General features: G+C 56.9%; 1 protein-coding gene across 2 annotated transcripts in view; it reads right to left on the bottom strand.

Moving 5' to 3' along the window:
• The window catches only part of CACNA2D2 (calcium voltage-gated channel auxiliary subunit alpha2delta 2), a 259,816-nt gene that overhangs the window by 53,513 nt on the left and 189,893 nt on the right, over window positions 1-16,410 (bottom strand). For both annotated transcript variants that reach the window (XM_073645132.1, XM_073645131.1), the window contains exons 4-17: window positions 13,842-13,886; window positions 12,813-12,951; window positions 11,766-11,897; window positions 11,624-11,681; window positions 8,542-8,592; window positions 7,954-8,053; window positions 6,893-7,051; window positions 6,093-6,200; window positions 5,944-6,022; window positions 5,815-5,864; window positions 5,199-5,288; window positions 4,081-4,164; window positions 3,914-3,997; window positions 3,739-3,813 (exon numbers count right to left, since the gene is read on the bottom strand). In XM_073645132.1, the coding sequence (XP_073501233.1) occupies window positions 3,739-3,813; window positions 3,914-3,997; window positions 4,081-4,164; window positions 5,199-5,288; window positions 5,815-5,864; window positions 5,944-6,022; window positions 6,093-6,200; window positions 6,893-7,051; window positions 7,954-8,053; window positions 8,542-8,592; window positions 11,624-11,681; window positions 11,766-11,897; window positions 12,813-12,951; window positions 13,842-13,886 (1,254 nt within the window). The remainder of the gene's footprint in view (window positions 1-3,738; window positions 3,814-3,913; window positions 3,998-4,080; window positions 4,165-5,198; window positions 5,289-5,814; window positions 5,865-5,943; window positions 6,023-6,092; window positions 6,201-6,892; window positions 7,052-7,953; window positions 8,054-8,541; window positions 8,593-11,623; window positions 11,682-11,765; window positions 11,898-12,812; window positions 12,952-13,841; window positions 13,887-16,410) is intronic.

Raw genomic sequence — 16,410 nt, forward strand, 5'->3', positions numbered from 1 at the left:
CCGTTGCACGACCAGCTCTACCCTCACCTACTGTATCCTCACCGATCCCCTGTAGACTGTGAGCCCTCGCGGGCAGGGTCCTCGCTCCACCACACCGCTGTACGACCAGCTCTACCCTCACCTACTGTATCCTCACCCATCCCTTGTAGATTGTGAGCCCTCGCGGGCAGGGTCCTCGCTCCACCATACCGCTGCACGACCAGCTCTACCCTCACCTACTGTATCCTCACCCATCCCTTGTAGATTGTGAGCCCTCGCGGGCAGGGTCCTCGCTCCACCACACCGCTGTACGACCACCTCTACCCTCACCTACTGTATCCTCACCCATCCCTTGTAGATTGTGAGCCCTCGCGGGCAGGGTCCTCGCTCCACCATACCGCTGCACGACCAGCTCTACCCTCACCTACTGTATCCTCACCCATCCCTTGTAGATTGTGAGCCCTCGCGGGCAGGGTCCTCGCTCCACCACACCGCTGTACGACCAGCTCTACCCTCACCTACTGTATCCTCACCCATCCCCTGTAGACTGTGAGCCCTCGCGGGCAGGGTCCTCACTCCACCATACCGCTGCACGACCAGCTCTACCCTCACCTACTGTATCCTCACCCATCCCCTGTAGATTGTGAGCCCTCGCGGGCAGGGTCCTCGCTCCACCACACCGCTGTACGACCAGCTCTACCCTCACCTACTGTATCCTCACCCATCCCCTGTAGACTGTGAGCCCTCGCGGGCACGGTCCTCGCTCCACCATACCGCTGTACGACCAGCTCTACCCTCACCTACTGTATCCTCACCCATCCCCTGTAGACTGTGAGCCCTCGCGGGCAGGGTCCTCGCTCCACCACACCGTAAACGACCACCTCTACCCTCACCTACTGTATCCTCACCCATCCCTTGTAGATTGTGAGCCCTCGCAGGCAGGGTCCTCGCTCCACCACACCGCTGTACGACCAGCTCTACCCTCACCTACTGTATCCTCACCCATCCCCTGTAGACTGTGAGCCCTCGCGGGCAGGGTCCTCGCTCCACCATACCGCTGCACGACCAGCTCTACCCTCACCTACTGTATCCTCACCCATCCCTTGTAGACTGTGAGCCCTCGCGGGCAGGGTCCTCGCTCCACCACACCGCTGCACGACCAGCTCTACCCTCACCTACTGTATCCTCACCCATCCCCTGTAGATTGTGAGCCCTCGCGGGCAGGGTCCTCGCTCCACCATACCGCTGCACGACCAGCTCTACCCTCACCTACTGTATCCTCACCCATCCCCTGTAGACTGTGAGCCCTCGCGGGCAGGGTCCTCGCTCCACCATACCGCTCCACGACCAGCTCTACCCTCACCTACTGTATCCTCACCCATCCCTCGTAGATTGTGAGCCCTCGCGGGCCGGGTCCTCGCTCCACCATACCGTTGCACGACCAGCTCTACCCTCACCTACTGTATCCTCACCGATCCCCTGTAGACTGTGAGCCCTCGCGGGCAGGGTCCTCGCTCCACCACACCGCTGTACGACCAGCTCTACCCTCACCTACTGTATCCTCACCCATCCCTTGTAGATTGTGAGCCCTCGCGGGCAGGGTCCTCGCTCCACCATACCGCTGCACGACCAGCTCTACCCTCACCTACTGTATCCTCACCCATCCCTTGTAGATTGTGAGCCCTCGCGGGCAGGGTCCTCGCTCCACCACACCGCTGTACGACCACCTCTACCCTCACCTACTGTATCCTCACCCATCCCTTGTAGATTGTGAGCCCTCGCGGGCAGGGTCCTCGCTCCACCATACCGCTGCACGACCAGCTCTACCCTCACCTACTGTATCCTCACCCATCCCTTGTAGATTGTGAGCCCTCGCGGGCAGGGTCCTCGCTCCACCACACCGCTGTACGACCAGCTCTACCCTCACCTACTGTATCCTCACCCATCCCCTGTAGACTGTGAGCCCTCGCGGGCAGGGTCCTCACTCCACCATACCGCTGCACGACCAGCTCTACCCTCACCTACTGTATCCTCACCCATCCCCTGTAGATTGTGAGCCCTCGCGGGCAGGGTCCTCGCTCCACCACACCGCTGTACGACCAGCTCTACCCTCACCTACTGTATCCTCACCCATCCCCTGTAGACTGTGAGCCCTCGCGGGCAGGGTCCTCGCTCCACCATACCGCTGTACGACCAGCTCTACCCTCACCTACTGTATCCTCACCCATCCCCTGTAGACTGTGAGCCCTCGCGGGCAGGGTCCTCGCTCCACCACACCGTAAACGACCACCTCTACCCTCACCTCCTGTATCCTCACCCATCCCTTGTAGATTGTGAGCCCTCGCAGGCAGGGTCCTCGCTCCACCACACCGCTGTACGACCAGCTCTACCCTCACCTACTGTATCCTCACCCATCCCTTGTAGATTGTGAGCCCTCGCAGGCAGGGTCCTCGCTCCACCATACCGCTGCACGACCAGCTCTACCCTCACCTACTGTATCCTCACCCATCCCCTGTAGACTGTGAGCCCTCGTGGGCAGGGTCCTCGCTCCACCATACCGCTGCACGGCCAGCTCTACCCTCACCTACTGTATCCTCACCCTTCCCTTGTAGACTGTGAGCCCTCGCAGGCAGGGTCCTCGCTCCACCATACCGCTGTACGACCAGCTCTACCCTCACCTACTGTATCCTCAGCCATCCCTTGTAGACTGTGAGCCCTCGCGGGCAGGGTCCTCGCTCCACCATACCGCTGCACGACCAGCTCTACCCTCACCTACTGTATCCTCACCCATCCCCTGTAGATTGTGAGCCCTCGCGGGCAGGGTCCTCGCTCCACCATACCGCTGCACGACCAGCTCTACCCTCACCTACTGTATCCTCACCCATCCCCTGTAGATTGTGAACCCTCGTGGGCAGGGTCCTTGCTCTTCTTGGACCAGTCGCTGTCACATTGTGTTCAAGATTATTGTAAGTGTTTTTATTATGTATACCCCGATCACATGTAAAGCGCCATGGAATAAATGGCGCTATAATAATAATTAAGAGGAGAAACGCGTCGGGAGGTTCTCTTTGAGTTAAGGATCCACTTGGGTACTGCCCTTGTCATGGCGGGAGTAAATGCGGAGGGCATGACAGATCATTTAGGCCACACTTGTTGCCCCCTTGGATATCCGTGGATCAGTAGGATATGGTGGTCCGCGACATCTGAACTGGGTGAGATCAAACCTATTAAGCACTTTCCTTTGCACGGTCCCTTTTTTTCGGTTTGTATTTGGATGGTACTGTGTGTATATATTTTTTGGACTATTTCAGTGCCATAAGGATCATGCGGTTCTCAATTAATGGGACCTGCAGGGGACGCCTTCTGTAGTTATTTTCGTCTTGTTGGACCCCTCTAGCTCGTCTGTACATCCAGGGACATCCTGGTTATTAATTAAACATGTTTTAGAGAATCTTTCCAAGCCTATTGGTTGCAAGGAGGAGCGAGCAAAGACCGCCAATACTAGATAGACCCCGACCCAGAAAGCCTGGGGACTGCAACAGAGTATTAGTGTAAGGGTGTGCAGATTTATGCAACTGCATCATTTTACCATCTGAAAAGATTTCAGTTTGTTTCTTGATGGACTTATACAGATTATGCGCGACATTAAAGGGGGGAAGCGCTGAATGTTTCACATGACAGGGGCGTGTAGACTTTTTACACCCACTGGACATACAGACACCACAGTACACATCACGGTCGCTCTCGTCTGCGTCTTACTTGCGGTTTCAGGTTGGGATGGAGCAGGACGTAGCCGTTCAGGTCAATGGCGAACATGTAACCATTGGCGCCCAACTGTGAAGAGAGACCCCAGAATTACCGCTGGGAGGAAGGACCCTGCGCCGAGTCCTCAGCCCCACGTCCGCCCCCCACGTCCGCCCCTCCGGTCACATACATTGTAACGCGGCATCAGTCTCTGGATATCGTCCAAGGCGACGTCGATGCCCATAACCCCGAGGATCAGCTGGTTCTGCCGATTCTGAGGGCGAGAGGAAGGAGGTCATCGTTACGGAGCAATGTCCTCATCCCGGGAATGACATGGCCGCTCTCGGGAGGCCTCACCTTGCTGGGATTCCCAGACTCATCGGGGCCAGACAAAGTCAGGTTGAATACAGGCAGCGTCCCAGTCACCACCAGCCCCAGACCCTGCGAAGAAGAGCGAGAGTGGACGAGTGGGTGTAGGGCGGGGGTCTCCGAGGGGGGGGGGGAAGCGCGCAGCAGGGCGGGGTCTCCAGAGGAGTGCAAGGCGAGGGTCTCCGGTGGGGGGGGGGTGTAGGGCGAGGGTCTCCGGGAAGCAAAGGTCTCTGGTGGGGGGGCGGGGACAGATGGCCCGGATTTTCCTTTGGGGGGCGCAGGGCGAGGGACTCCGGGAAGCGAAGGTCTCTGGTGGGGGGGCGGGGACAGATGGCGAGGATCTCCCGGGGGGTGGGGGCGCAGGGCGAGGGACTCCGGGAGGTGCAGGGAGAGGGAGTCTGCGAGGCGCAGGGCGAGGGTTTCCCGTGGGGGCGCAGGGCGAGGGACTCCGGGAAGCGAAGGTCTCTGGTGGGGGGGCGGGGACAGATGGCGAGGATCTCCCGGGGGGAAGGGGGGGGGGGAGTGCAAGGCGAGGGTCTCCGGGAAGCGAAGGTTTCTGGTGGGGGGGCGGGGACAGATGGCGAGGATCTCCCGGGGGGGGGGGGGAGTGCAAGGCGAGGGACTCCAGGAAGCGAAGGTCTCTGGTGGGGGGGCGGGGACAGATGGCGAGGATCTCCCGGGGGGGGGAGTGCAAGGCGAGGGTCTCCGGGAAGCGAAGGTCTCTGGTGGGGGGGCGGGGACAGATGGCGAGGATCTCCCGGGGGGGGGGGGGGGGGGGCACAGGGCGAGGGACTCCGGGAGGTGCAGGGAGAGGGTGTCTGCGAGGTGCAGGGCGAGGGTTTCCCGTGGGGGCGCAGGGCGAGGGTTTCCCGTGGGGGCGCAGGGCGAGGGTCTCCGGTGGGGGGGGGCGCAAGGCGAGGGTCTCCAGGGGAGTGCAGGGCGGGGTCTCCGGGGGGGGCGCAGTGCGAGGGTCTCCAGGAGTCGAAGAGCGAGGGTCTCCCGGGAGGGATGTCGCAGGGAGAGGGACTCCGAGAGGTGCAGGGAGAGGGTGTCCGGGAGGAAGACGCAGTGCGAGGGTCTCCGGGGGGGGGCACCGCGCTCCTCACCAGCGCATCCTGGTAGACGTTCGTCCATTGAACTTGCTTTGCTTCATTTCCAGCCAAAACCATTGGGCGCCCGAGAACGTCCAGATATTCCTGAGTCCACCCGAAACCAAGAAGGAAAAAGAGACCATCAAACATCACAACAGATAACATGCAGGTCTGAACTACAGGAGGCAGCCCAACACTAGGTACACCCCAATATACAGGAGGCATACATACAGGGTGAACCCCAACATCAGGTGCACCCAAACATACAAGAGGCACCCCAACATTAGGTGCCCCCCTACATATGAGACAACCCAACATACAGGGTATATAACAATATATGAGGCACCCCAACACTAGGTACACCCCAACATACAGGAGGCAACCCAACATATGAGGCAACCCAATATATGAGGCACCCCAACACTAGGTGCACCCCAACATACAGGAGGCAACCCAACATAAAGGGTGCACCCCAACATATGAGGCAACCCAATATATGAGGCACCCCAACATACAGGGTTCACCCCAACAACCCCAACAACCCCAACACCTGGTGCACCCCAACACCAGCTATACCAAGTGCTCCCCGACATAGAGACAAGCCCCCCGATACCTCCCGGATCCCCGGTACCTGAGTGTTTATGCGGATTGCTCCGATAGACGGGATCTCAAAATAGTAACCTGCAAAAATGAAGACTGTGAGCGGCGGTGCAGCGGGGACGCCATAGTGAAGCGGCCGGCGCCGGCGGCGCACACTCACCCTTGTTGGCGCAGGCCATCCACTGCAGGGGGGTGACGTCGTAGTTGTGCTGTCCGACTGAGAAGGTGAAGACGCGAACCTGCGGGGAGAAGGATCTGTGTGACCGGTGTGATACACGGCGTCTCGCGCTATAATGGACGGTGACTTACGGTCTTGTTCGGCCAGTTGTATTTCTCAAAAACATCCTGCACCCGATCCTCCCCGCCGTCCGTGAACATCATAATCATCTTATTACAGTTTGCTCGAGTGACGTTCGTCTGAGGAAAGAGACAAGTGAGTGCGTCCCCTGCTGGTGATCGTGATGTACTGCATGTAATGGTGACCCCCCTGCTGGTGACAGTGATGTAGTACATGTAATGGTGACCCCTGCTGGTGACAGTGATGTAGTGCATGTAATGGTGACCCCTGCTGGTGATAGTGATGTACTGCATGTAATGGTGACCCCTGGTGGTGACAGTGATGTACTGCATGTAATGGTGATCCCTGCTGGTGACAGTGATGTAGTGCATGTAATGGTGACCCCTGCTGGTGACAGTGATGTACTGCATGTAATGGTGATCCCTGCTGGTGACAGTGATGTACTGCATATAATGGTGACCCCTGCTGGTGACAGTGATGTACTGCATGTAATGGTGACCCCTGCTGGTGATAGTGATGTACTGCATGTAATGGTGATTCCTGCAGGTGATAGTGATGTAGTGCATGTAATGGTGACCCCTGCTGGTGATAGTGATGTACTGCATGTAATAGTGATCCCTGCTGGTGATAAAGATGTACTGCATGTAATGGTGACCCCTGGTGGTGACAGTGATGTACAGCATGTAATGGTGACCCCTGCTGGTGACAGTGATGTACTGCCCATTAGTGCCACCAGCGAGGCAGCACACCTCACATGCGGTGGACATTGGTGGTTTCGGATGATGGTGGCGCGGTTGTTCTCGTCACTCACATTCTGGAGTTGGCTGAATGCGTATTCAAATCCCGCCTTGTAGTCGGTGGTTCCTCGCGCCACCATGTCCTGCACGGCGTCTTTGATCACCTTCTTATTCCTCACGTTGGCCTGAACAAGCTGCCGGAAGCAGGAGACGGGCTCGGCCTTCTCATGGAACTGCGGAGAATGCAAGTAATAAATGTAATGTAGAGAACATCAGCGCCGGGGACAAGGCAGGGCACAGCGCCGGGGACAAGGCAGGGCACAGCGCCGGGGACAAGGCAGGGCACAGCGCCAGGGACAAGGCAGGGCACAGCGCCGGGGACAAGGCAGGGCACAGCGCAGGGGACAAGGCAGGGCACAGCGCCGGGGACAAGGCAGGGCACCGCGCCGGGGACAAGGCAGGGCACCGCGCCGGGGACAAGGCAGGGCACCGCGCCGGGGACAAGGCAAGGCACAGCGCCGGGGACAAGGCAGGGCACAGCGCCGGGGACAAGGCAGGGCACAGCGTCGGGGACAAGGCAGGGCACAGCGCCGGGGACAAGGCAGGGCACAGCGTCGGGGACAAGGCAAGGTACAGCGCCGGGGACAAGGCAGGGCACAGCGCCGGGGACAAGGCAGGGCACAGCGCCGGGGACAAGGCAGGGTACAGCGCCAGGGACAAGGCAGGGTACAGCGCCAGGGACAAGGCAAGGTACAGGGCCGGGGACAAGGCAGGGCACAGCGCCGGGGACAAGGCAGGGTACAGCGCCGGGGACAAGGCAGGGCACAGCGCTGGGGACAAGGCAGGGCACAGCGCCGGGGACAAGGCAGGGCACAGCGCAGGGGACAAGGCAGGGCACAGCGCCGGGGACAAGGCAGGGCACAGCGCCGGGGACAAGGCAGGGTACAGCGCCGGGGACAAGGCAGGGTACAGCGCCGGGGACAAGGCAGGCTACAGCGCCGGGTACAAGGCAGGGCACAGCGCCGGGTACAAGGCAGGGCACAGCGCCGGGTACAAGGCAGGGTACAGTGCCGGGTACAAGGCAGGGCACAGCGCCAGGCACCCCCGCATGGAACCACATTATGGGGACACATACCGAAGCCACAGTCACATAGTCATCATCAGACAGAGTGTCCAACATCTCCATGACCGAGGTCTTCATCAGCTTCAGGGTGAGACCGCTCACGCTGCCGCTCCTGTGACACAGGATAATTACATAAAGCGTTTCCCGGCGGTAACGCGCGGCATGTACAGCTGCACCGCTTCCCCTCATCACAGCTTCCCCTGCGTCTTTATGTAGGTGTCAGTCTTCACTGCCGCTCTGGCATTATATTTCTGAACTAAAATGCCCAGGAGCGAGGGCAGGATGCAGTCACTATATAAGGTGAATCCATTATTTGGCACAACCCATGCCCGGGATCGGTGCAGTCGGTCTGAGCCTCATTACACCCCGGCCGCCGCCGCGCTCCGTATCTGACATTATGCAGCGACACTTTATAATTTGGCGGTGAAGCCGGGCCCCGCGACTCTACATTACTGTGAAGGCGAGCGGCCGCAGCGCGGAGGAGCGTCTGCTCCGGAGGTTAACGCCTGACACTCACACTGCAACGTAATGACAATGGGGGAGGACGGAGCGACGCCTTACAGCGAAGCGGCCACCACCAATATACCGGCTCATACTCACACATCCACAATGATCACCATGTCCTTCGGGGAGGACGCCCCCTGGATGTACCTGTAAGACACAAATCAGAAGATGAGGCCCCACCGCGATCGTCCACAGCGATCAGAGTGCAGGGCTGTCAGGATAATGGGCTGATAACAGGGAATAACAGACTGAATTCAGCAGCTTAGTGTCCCTTTAAGAGGAGATGTGGAGCGACTAAGAAGTAGAAAGTGTTAATTAGGACCCTGCTGCCCCCCCGCGGAACAACCGCAGAAAGTGCTGTATCTGGTGACTGTGGAGCGTCACGTATCAGTATTACCGCTCCTACGCCACCGTCAACGGAAACAACCGAAACTCGCTCATTGCCCCTCTGTGTCCCAACATCTCCGGCTCGCCCTCATGGTTGCCTGTCTCCGGCTCGCCCTCGCCTGCCTCCGGCTCGCCCTCGCGGTCGCCTGCCTCCGCCTCGCCCTCGCGGTCACCTGCCTGCAGCTCGCCCTCGCGGTCGCCTGCCTCCAGCTCGCCCTCGCGGTCGCCTGCCTCCAGCTCGCCCTCGCGGTCACCTGCCTCCGCCTCGCCCTCGCGGTCACCTGCCTCCAGCTCGCCCTCGCGGTCACCTGCCTCCAGCTCGCCCTCGCGGTCGCCTGCCTCCAGCTCGCCCTCGCGGTCGCCTGCCTCCAGCTCGCCCTCGCGGTCGCCTGCCTCCAGCTCGCCCTCGCGGTCGCCTGCCTCCGGGTCGCCCTCACGGTCGCCTGCCGTTACTCGAGAGATCGATTTGACTATTGAGGCTGCGTAGCCACACCCCTTTGTCAGTGTTTGGCGCATGTTGGCAGATGCTTTACAATTCCAGGTGTGATCCTTCTCCCTCCCGCGCTCCTGACAAACTTCGCTTAGTGTTTACCAACTTAATCACACTCCTCTAATAAAAACACGAAGCCGCGGCGGCGGCGGCAGAACATATACATAACAATGTACACAGGAGCGTCTCCAGGCGCCGCGCCGTTATTGGAGGCATTTTCCAGCAGCGATGATGCGTGAAATGAAAATTGGACAGGGGTGCACAGAGGTGGGAGAGAGACAGAGACAGAGGATGAGTGCGAGAGCGAGCAGAAGACGCAGAGACAGACGATGAGTGCGAGAGCGAGCAGAAGACGCGAGGACTTAGAGACAGACGATGAGCGCGAGAGCGAGCAGAAGACGCAGAGACAGACGATGAGCGCGAGAGCGAGCAGAAGACGCAGAGACAGACGATGAGCGCGAGAGCGAGCAGAAGACGCGAGGACACAGAGACAGACGATGAGCGCGAGAGCAAGCAGAAGACGCAGAGACAGACGATGAGCGCGAGAGCGAGCAGAAGACGCGAGGACGCAGAGACAGACGATGAGCGCGAGAGCGAGCAGAAGACGCGAGGACACAGAGACAGACGGTGAGCGCGAGAGCGAGCAGAAGACGCGAGGACACAGAGACAGACGATGAGCGCGACAGCGAGCAGAAGACGCGAGGACACAGAGACAGACGATGAGCGCGAGAGCGAGCAGAAGACGCGAGGACGCAGAGACAGACGATGAGCGCGAGAGCGAGCAGAAGACGCGAGGACACAGAGACAGACGATGAGCGCGAGAGCGAGCAGAAGACGCGATGACACAGAGACAGACGATGAGCGCGAGAGCGAGCAGAAGACGCGAGGACGCAGAGACAGACGATGAGCGCGAGAGCGAGCAGAAGACGCAGAGACAGACGATGAGCGCGAGAGCGAGCAGAAGACGCAAGGACGCAGAGACAGACGATGAGCGCGAGAGCGAGCAGAAGACGCGAGGACGCAGAGACAGACGATGAGCACAAGAGCGAGCAGAAGACGCGAGGACGCAGAGACAGACGATGAGCGCGAGAGCGAGCAGAAGACGCGAGGACACAGAGACAGACGATGAGCGCGAGAGCGAGCAGAAGACGCGAGGATACAGAGACAGATGATGAGCGCGAGAGCGAGCAGAAGACGCAGAGACAGACGATGAGCGCGAGACCGAGCAGAAGAAGCAGAGACAGACGATGAGCGCGAGAGCGAGCAGAAGACGCGAGGACGCAGAGACAGACGATGAGCGCGAGAGCGAGCAGAAGACGCGAGGACACAGAGACAGACGGTGAGCGCGAGAGCGAGCAGAAGACGCGAGGACACAGAGACAGACGATGAGCGCGACAGCGAGCAGAAGACGCGAGGACACAGAGACAGACGATGAGCGCGAGAGCGAGCAGAAGACGCGAGGACGCAGAGACAGACGATGAGCGCGAGAGCGAGCAGAAGACGCGAGGACACAGAGACAGACAATGAGCGCGAGAGCGAGCAGAAGACGCGAGGACGCAGAGACAGACGATGAGCGCGAGAGCGAGCAGAAGACGCAGAGACAGACGATGAGCGCGAGAGCGAGCAGAAGACGCAAGGACGCAGAGACAGACGATGAGCGCGAGAGCGAGCAGAAGACGCGAGGACGCAGAGACAGACGATGAGCACAAGAGCGAGCAGAAGACGCGAAGACGCAGAGACAGACGATGAGCGCGAGAGCGAGCAGAAGACGCGAGGACACAGAGACAGACGATGAGCGCGAGAGCGAGCAGAAGACGCGAGGACACAGAGACAGATGATGAGCGCGAGAGCGAGCAGAAGACGCAGAGACAGACGATGAGCGCGAGACCGAGCAGAAGAAGCAGAGACAGACGATGAGCGCGAGAGCGAGCAGAAGACGCGAGGACGCAGAGACAGACGATGAGCACAAGAGTGAGCAGAAGACGCGAGGACGCAGAGACAGACGATGAGCGCGAGAGCGAGCAGAAGAAGCGAGGACGCAGAGACAGACGATGAGCACAAGAGCGAGCAGAAGACGCGAGGACGCAGAGACAGACGATGAGCGCGAGAGCGAGCAGAAGACGCGAGGACTTAAACTCCCCAGAAGCTGCAACCTCTGATCTGTCACTCAGAACATATTAGTCTGGTGGATACAACTGTAACAAACCCTCAGCTGTGAGTAGTAATCGGTCAGTAGTGATGTAATCCCATTTACGGACATAAAGCAGAGGAGGGATGTGAGGGGGCGGCCACTGTACTCACCACGGCCTCCTGCGGACGTCGTACAGGTCGATCTTACTGGGAGCCCTCCAGGGGGTGGCTGCGGTGACAGACAGCAGAGTTAGAGTCTCCACCACTCCGTGAGCCGCCAGCACACCGCCGTCTCCGCAGCGCCAGCTCTTACCTGGGTAGTATCGGGTCACGCCGGTGGCGCTGCCGAACACCTGCCACAGCAGAGTGGGGTCCTCCTGCCGGTTCTGGATGAAGACGTTCTCTAAGGCGTCCGTCCAGTTCAGCTCGTTCAGGATGACGGTGGCTGGGGAGACAGGGCGTAGCAGCGCGGAGAGGGGTCAGCAAAAGGGAGGCCAGGGGAGATGAGGGGTCAGCAAAAGGGAGGCCGGGGATGTCAGGGGTCAGCAAAAGGGAGGCTGGGGAGGTCAGGGGTCAGCAAAAGGGAGGCCGGGGATGTCAAGGGTCTGCAAAAGGGAGGCCGGGGACGTCAGGGGTCAGCAAAAGGGTGGCTGGGAAGGTCAGGGGTCAGCAAAAGGGAGGCCAGGGGAGATGAGGGGTCAGCAAAAGGGAGGCCGGGGACGTCAGGGGTCAGCAAAAGGGAGGCCGGGGACGTCAGGGGTCAGCAAAAGGGAGGCCGGGGACGTCAGGGGTCAGCAAAAGAGAGGCTGGGGAGGTCAGGGGTCAGCAAAAGGGAGGCCGGGGAGGTCAAGAGTCTGCAAAGAAGTCAGTGCTCAGGAGGGTAAGTAGCAAAGGAGAAAAAGAAAACAGCCCAGGAGGAGGCGGGGGAGCGCAGGCGACGGCGACATTTGGGGGGGGTTCACCACACAGAATGATGATTAATCAACGAGGACGAGTCTTGTGTGATTCATTAGTTCACACTGAGTTTCTTCACCATTTTCAACATCTCTGCTCGCTGTCAGTGAAAGGAGACACCAACTGCTTACATTTAGGTGTTACTTTGTTGTGTTCCCAGACACCACAGTATTGGTGAAACCAATCCTGGACTGGCACATACACATTGTAGCAAACCCTCAGCTGTGGAGCAGCACTGTGGTTTTAGGTCTCTCGATGTAGATAATTGGTTTCCAGTCAATGATAGAAAGCAGAGATTCTGAAAATGGCCCAGAATGGAAACACAAGGTGCCCTACTGCTCCCATGTCCAATGTGTGCCATGTCTTCTGCAGACTACAACTCCCAGCAGACACCTCGTGTACTCACAGCCCTTGTAGATGTCGGTCGGGATCTGCACCGCCGTGTACGAGTAATTCACTTTTGTCCTAAAGTTCGGGTCGTCGCTGAACTCCAGCTTTAGAGAGTTTGACGGCTCCCGAGGTTCGTCCTCGCCCTCCAGATCGTCCTAAAGGAGGAGAAGGACAATGAGCCCCCAACGAGACCAGAGCGCAGACCGCCCCGGAGGAGCCCAAACTGCCCAGAGAGAGCAAACCGCCCCGGAGGAGCCCAAACCGCCCGAAGAGGAGCCCAGACCGCCCTGGAGGAGCCCAAACCGCCCGAAGAGGAGCCCAGACCGCCCCGGAGGAGCCCAAACTGCCCAGAGAGAGCAAACCGCCCCGGAGGAGCCCAAACCGCCCGAAGAGGAGCCCAGACCGCCCTGGAGGAGCCCAAACCGCCCGAAGAGGAGCCCAGACCACCCCGGAGGAGCCCAAACCGCCCCGGAGAGCCCAAACCGCCCCGGAGAGAGCGCAGACCGCCCCGGAGAGAGCGCAGACCGCCCCGGAGAGAGCGCAGACCGCCCCGGAGAGAGCGCATACCACCCCGGAGAGAGCGCAGACCGCCCCGGAGGAGCCCAAACCGCCCCAGAGAGAGCAAACTGCCCCGGAGGAGCCCAAACCACCCGAAGAGGAGCCCAGACCGCCCCGGAGGAGCCCAAACCGCCCGAAGAGGAGCCCAGACCGCCCCGGAGGAGCCCAAACCGCCCCGGAGAGCCCAGACCGCCCCGGAGAGCCCAGACCACCTCGGAGAGAGCGCAGACCGCACCGGAGAGAGCGCAGACCGCCTCGTAGAGAGCCCAGACCGCCCCGGAGAGAGCGCAGACCGCCCCGGAGAGAGCGCAGACCACCCCGGAGAGAGCGCATACCACCCCGGAGAGAGCGCAGACCGCCCCGGAGAGAGCGCAGACCGCCTCGTAGAGAGCGCAGACCGCCCCGGAGAGAGAGCGCAGACCGCCCCGGAGAGAACGCAGACCGCCCCGGAGAGCGCAGACCGCCCCGGAGACGTCGCGGGACTCACATATTCTGTGTCCGCCTTGGAGTCGTAATATTCGATATCTTCTTCCTATCAGAGAAGGAATAAAAGCAGAGAAGGAAGTAAGAACGCTGCTGAAATACTCTGTGCTGCTGGGGAGCCAGCAGGATGAGGTCACAGGTGGCAGCGGCGCTCTCTTACGTGGTCTCGTGTCTGTAACGTCAGATGTTCTCAACGCTGGGGGCGGATTTCTCCTCCGGTCCCCGGCGCTTTATAATGGGGGCAGTGTACCGGATTGTGCGCACGTCTCGGCTCACGTGGGGGCCGGATTCTACCAGTGATGCCACAATAATCGCCCCCCACCCGGACCGCGGCGTCCGTCCGTGCGCTGACAGTAACAGATCATCGCGTCTTCCAGTAGTCTGGCTTCAGCTCCGATCCATTGCTATTCCAGTCATTGCTCCCCCGATCCCGCACCGTCGCCCCCTCCTCCTCCTCGCTGACCCCCCTTCCTCCCTCCCCCGCTCCTCGCCCCGGAGCGTAATGAAACCTGACATTATATCAAACATTATAAAGACTCTCATTTGATGAAGATCATTCGTCAACACACAAACCTATTAACCAGCAGAAAACCCTCGGCGTGCAGCTCCCCCCCGAGCACGTGCGCAGGATCCGAGAGCGACGCCGCTCACGCCGCAGACTCATTCCGGCTGCAGAGCACACGCCGCGCTCCCCGAAAACTGCGTGCAGGTGAACTCACCCTCAAGGTCACCGCCAAGGACGAGACTGACAAATTCTCCTCTTAAACGACCGCACTTTGCTTACTGGAAAGGGAAATTGTGCAATTCCAGATAACTCCGAAGACCGAGGCCGCGGGAGATCAGAGCAAAGACGGGAGATTTACCGCCCCAGAGTGCAAAAAGACATAAAACCGCAGGGAGCAGGCCGAAATACAGAGCAAGAGGAACGCAGAGCCTCACACCTCCCCGAGGACCCGAATACTGCACACAGTATAGAGCAGTTATAGTCTGTACATAGGGAGCAGTATTATAGTGGTTATATTCTTGTACATAGGAGCAGTATTATAGTAGTTATATTCTTGTACATAGGAGCAGTATTATAGTAGTTATATTCTTGTACATAGGAGCAGAATTATAGTAGTTATATTCTTGTATATAGGGGCAGTATTATAGTAGTTATATTCTTGTACATAGGAGCAGAATTATAGTAGTTATATTCTTGTACATAGGAGCAGAATTATAGTAGTTATATTCTTGTATATAGGGGCAGAATTATAGTAGTTATATTCTTGTATATAGGGGCAGTATTATAGTAGTTATATTCTTGTACATAGGAGCAGTATTATAGTAGTTATATTCTTGTACATAGGAGCAGTATTATAGTAGTTATATTCTTGTACATAGGAGCAGAATTATAGTAGTTATATTCTTGTACATAGGGAGCAGTATTATAGTAGTTATATTCTTGTACATAGGAGCAGTATTATAGTAGTTATATTCTTGTACATAGGAGCAGAATTATAGTAGTTATATTCTTGTATATAGGGGCAGTATTATAGTAGTTATATTCTTGTACATAGGAGCAGTATTATAGTAGTTATATTCTTGTACATAGGGGCAGTATTATAGTAGTTATATTCTTGTACATAGGGGCAGTATTATAGTAGTTATATTCTTGTACATAGGAGCAGAATTATAGTAGTTATATTCTTGTATATAGGGGCAGAATTATAGTAGTTATATTCTTGTATATAGGGGCAGAATTATAGTAGTTATATTCTTGTACATAGGAGCAGTATTATAGTAGTTATATTCTTGTACATAGGAGCAGAATTATAGTAGTTATATTCTTGTATATAGGGGCAGTATTATAGTAGTTATATTCTTGTACATAGGAGCAGTATTATAGTAGTTATATTCTTGTACATAGGAGCAGAATTATAGTAGTTATATTCTTGTACATAGGGAGCAGTATTATAGTAGTTATATTCTTGTACATAGGAGCAGTATTATAGTAGTTATATTCTTGTACATAGGAGCAGAATTATAGTAGTTATATTCTTGTATATAGGGGCAGTATTATAGTAGTTATATTCTTGTACATAGGAGCAGTATTATAGTAGTTATATTCTTGTACATAGGGGCAGTATTATAGTAGTTATATTCTTGTACATAGGAGCAGTGTTATAGTAGTTATATTCTTGTACATAGGGGGCAGTATTATAGTAGTTATATTCTTGTACATAGGAGCAGTATTATAGTAGTTATATTCTTGTACATAGGTGCAGTATTATAGTAGTTATATTCTTGTACATAGGTGCAGTATTATAGTAGTTATATTCTTGTACATAGGTGCAGTATTATAGTAGTTATAATCCTGTACATAGGGAGCAGTATTATAGTAGTTATATTCTTGTACATAGGGGCAGTATTATAGTAGTTATATTCTTGTACATAGGAGCAGTGTTATAGTAGTTATATTCTTGTACATAGGGGGCAGTATTATAGTAGTTATATTCTTGTACATAGGAGCAGTATTATAGTAGTTATATTCTTGTACATAGGAGCAGTATTATAGTAGTTATATTCTTGTA

Source organism: Phyllobates terribilis, unplaced genomic scaffold (genome assembly GCF_046119375.1).
Source record: "Phyllobates terribilis strain yellow unplaced genomic scaffold, ASM4611937v1 Scaffold_8__6_contigs__length_399053987, whole genome shotgun sequence".
NCBI lineage: Eukaryota > Metazoa > Chordata > Amphibia > Anura > Dendrobatidae > Phyllobates > Phyllobates terribilis.